Source organism: Dendroctonus ponderosae, unplaced genomic scaffold (assembly GCF_020466585.1).
Source record: "Dendroctonus ponderosae isolate FM_Combo_2020 unplaced genomic scaffold, Dpon_F_20191213v2 Dpon_F_20191213_10, whole genome shotgun sequence".
Taxonomy (NCBI): Eukaryota; Metazoa; Arthropoda; class Insecta; order Coleoptera; family Curculionidae; genus Dendroctonus; species Dendroctonus ponderosae.
In genome coordinates, this window is record NW_026017111.1 from 1,950,563 (window position 1) to 1,954,271 (window position 3,709).

Consider the following 3,709-nt stretch of genomic DNA (forward strand, 5'->3'; position numbering starts at 1 on the left):
CATGTTTTCCGTCCCATTTTTGCTCATTTGTCGGAGGCAAAATGAGCAAGAACGCTCATTTGTACATCATTCTAGACAGAAATAAATGGCCTTTTCAGAAAGTGAACAATGGATAGGGAAATGTTGGCAGTTTTCTCAAAAAAGGCTTGATTTCAAGAAGTTTTAGATTTGCGTGGTTGGTAATCAGTGCACTTAAAGCTGCCTGTGTAAACCACTGTTACATCAAAATATCACTCAATAACGTATAGGAAATAGCGTGCACACCCTGGATAAATGAATGAACCTTTCCAGCAGTAGCGTACCTATATTTCAAAGAGTCAAACAGCTAAAATGTGATCGAAACTGGCTTATTTCTTCAGGCCAGCAGCAGCCTCCTCCATGAAGTTGGCCAGCTTAATGTCACGCCGACTCAGCCCCTGGATATCATGCGAACTGAGCGTCACATTCACCTTATTGTACACGTTGAACCATTCCGGGTGATGGTCCATTTTGTCGGCCAAAAGAGCCGTGCGGGTCATGAAGCCGAACGCCTGAAAAGTGGTTGGATTAGCCAGCCGCTCTTGCCCTCAACTCGCCACCATTGCCTGGTTAAAGTCCCGGAACTGGAACTCTTTGTAGATGGCATCCCGGTCATTTTGCACTGTCCACCCTTTTCCCAACAGATCGTTCAGCTGGCTGTTGCGTTCTTCTGTGCTCAGTTTATCTGTCTAACCAGGCAAAACAATCACTTTTTCACATTGGGTTGGGGTTAATGCAGGGCACACACTAGGACACTTTCGCGACTTGGACTTGCAGACATGCACGGCGAAGTTATTAAACATATGGGACCAGCAAGGGATACTAGAGGATTAAAAGGGTGATACCCTAAATGCCTGTAGAACCTAAGTACGAAAGGCTTTGCACCAAACACAGTTGCAGGGATGGAATGAAAAACGAGCGGTCTACCGATCTCAAACAGAGCTGCTCTATGTGCTGCAGCAATGGACTGGCACCCAGGAGGATCAAGCAAAAGCAAAAGATTCCACATTCCCATGCATGCAAGCAACTTATCATCACAAACTTACCATTTTGCTGCGGGGTTTTCCGTTAACTAACTGCTGCACACTCAAGGCTATCGCTCGCTTACAGCTCAGAGGATATTTGTGGTGAAAGTGGTCAAGTTTCCTCACAAGAACACTGCCTGAGGACGCATGTCTAGAAACCGCCTGTTTCCACATCAATAAACACATTCTTCACAATCCGGGGTTATCAGCAACAAACACTAACGAACCAACGCATTTAGGCGAGTGTTTTTCACAGAAAGTCCCGACGATTAGACGAATGTTTTTAAAACGAGCAGCTACGGTCGCATAACCTCAATGTTTGTTTATATTTTGATACTTATGGTGGGCAAAGTGGGGTTAGCTTTCCCGACTACTTGCCAGGGACTTGATCATAGGTTTAATACAACGCGCGGCAGCGAAACTAAACGGAAAACACTTCAAAAAGTCTTCGCGATCTGTGAAAGGGCCCAAGCAACTGCATGTAAACAACAGGACTAGAACCAAGGTTGACATTTTTAACTTATTCAAGTCATAACCTCGATTTTATCGGTGTTTTCACATGTCCGTGGCCAGTATCTTTAAAGCATCAAAAAAATTGCCTCGTGATTGTGTATGGATTTTGTACTGTAGAACAACTACGGCAAGTTTCTGGCGAAAAACCCTTGAATTTCCCTAAAATATTTGTTCAGACATCAAGACTTTCGCTCGTTCTGCTCCAAAATTTCCAGTCGGTCACATAGGGCTAGCGGAGCTGTAGTCGTTGCCGTCAGTTTGACAAACAGCAAAGCATTTCCTCGGAGAAGTTTTCATTTAAAATTTTCTAGCTTTTCCCGTAGTTTTGTGCGAATTTCAGTGTTGGAAAGTGATCGGTACATGGCCCGGAAGCGGCCGGCAGGCCACCCATTCAGATTCAGCCATTAAAACCTGGATACAATGAACAAATCGCGAATAAAAATGAAAGGAGGTTAGGAATGTGGGCAATGGCCCAAACAAATACTCATAACAAGTAAGTAAATTGGACATTTTGCTGTGGAATGTGCCTGGAGCGCCCCGGGGGGTACCCGAAGGTCGCATTCCAACGATTCCCTGGCATCGGCTGGAATTGACAGCTGCTCTTTGGTGGTTTAAGTGCCTGAAATGGGGCCCCGATTTTGCGCCCCCCTATCGGGGGGCCACCACTAAGGTCACCAATTTCAAGTAAATCTTTGACCGGAGGTCCAGACATGTAAGCCCCGAACTGTGATATTTTTGAAGCGGTTTGATAATCCATTTGAATGTTAATAGGTAGTTCAAAATTATCTTGTCGCATAAAATTGATTGGTGGACGCCACATTTTAGAAGTAGCAAGGAAGAGATCTAAAGGTGTTGTTCCTCTTCAATTTCAGTATGAGATGATTGTCGAGTCATGGCAGAATTCTTGCCGCTATGTGATCTACTGTTCAATATAGTATCGCTGGCCGCATACTTCTGCGATCTCGCTTTCGACTTCCTCGTCGTCTACTCCCTCTACCAGAGCGGTCTCACTGTGCTGCTGGGGCTGTGCTTGAGCGCGATCATCATCACCATGCTGGTCTCCCAGATCCTGAGCGTAAAATGGTGAGGCTCGGCAGCGCTTGGCTGTACTTTAGTGGCTAAGCAAGTGCTGTTGCAGGTACCTGTCCAAGAAACCCACCAGCCTATTGGTTCTGGGGCTGCACGTCCTACAAATGGGCATCCTCTGGCGCTACGCCCGTCTGCTGCACCCCGTCCATCTGGGCACCGTAAAGCAGGAGGTGCGCGATTTGTGCATTCTGCGGCTTGTCCACGGGTTTCTGCAGGCGGCGCCCATGCTGCTGTTGCAGCTCAGTTTACTGGCCGATCCGGGCAGCAAACCGGGCATGCCCAGCGATTTGGTGACCGTCTCAGCTGCGCTCTCGCTTTTCTCGGTTTGCTGGGCTTTGGCCTCGTTCAGCAAACATGTGCAAAGCGTCGATCGACTGGTCTTAACGTGGCTGGGAGTCGTGTCACAGCTGCTATGGAGAGCCGGCACTGTAACCTCCCGCGCCCTCGCCCTCTCCGCCTATGCGGCCACTTACCATTCATGGATTTCCTTGGTAAGACCCAGTCTAGCACTCGATCTAGCTGCAACTTAGTGCGTGCTTTGTACAGGTGTTGGGCATGCACTGGGCCTGCATGTTCCTCTGGTTGCTGAGCCCCCGCAGCCCCTTTCACGGGCAAAGGGGCCGGAAGCTGTGGGTGTGCGCCCTTGTGGCCGCCATCTACGTTCTCGCCTACATCAACCTGCAGGGAAAACCGCACGGCCGCACGATGGCCATCTTCTACGTGGTGATGCTGCTGGAAAACTGTCTGCTGGTCAGCGCGTGGCTGTCCGCTTCCTGGAACCATCGCCCCGACCAATGGGTGCTCGGTAAGTTCTAACCCTTACTCAACTAGCGCCCCATACACGAGCGAAATATCTGGCGTATCTCATACGCGGCGAGCCAAGTTCGAGGAAATATCGATCCGTTAATGGTTAATCACGAGCCAGATACGACTCGATGCGAATTTCGTACATAATAAATCTGCAGATCTGGACTTGCGGACCAAATTTCGCCGTTAGTTGGTACGGGCGAATACTATTATCAGATATTATTGCCGCCTAAGCAGTCATGCTATTGCCATATTTC

The 3,709-nt window shown here is 48.4% G+C and overlaps 2 protein-coding genes across 3 annotated transcripts; one reads left to right on the plus strand and one right to left on the minus strand.

Annotated features, from left to right (window-relative positions):
• Positions 1 to 284: 284 nt before the first annotated feature.
• Positions 285 to 1,570, minus strand: LOC109542689 (probable pterin-4-alpha-carbinolamine dehydratase). Its single transcript, XM_019912014.2, has 3 exons — positions 1,065 to 1,570; positions 585 to 707; positions 285 to 530 (listed from the first exon to the last, which is right to left on the minus strand). The coding sequence occupies exons 1-3, from the start codon at positions 1,227 to 1,229 to the stop codon at positions 348 to 350; spliced, it is 471 nt and encodes a 156-aa protein (XP_019767573.2). The 5' UTR covers positions 1,230 to 1,570; the 3' UTR covers positions 285 to 347.
• A 73-nt stretch (positions 1,571 to 1,643) lies between these two features.
• On the plus strand, positions 1,644 to 3,450 carry LOC125502775 (XK-related protein 6-like; the record flags this gene model as incomplete). 2 transcript variants are annotated; one of them, XM_048661999.1, is given in 4 exon segments in its annotated part: positions 1,644 to 2,049; positions 2,429 to 2,639; positions 2,695 to 3,136; positions 3,192 to 3,450. In XM_048661999.1, coding segments are annotated over 3 exon segments (892 nt in total), but the record flags the coding sequence as incomplete, so codon positions are not given.
• Between the last annotated feature and the right edge of the window lie 259 nt (positions 3,451 to 3,709).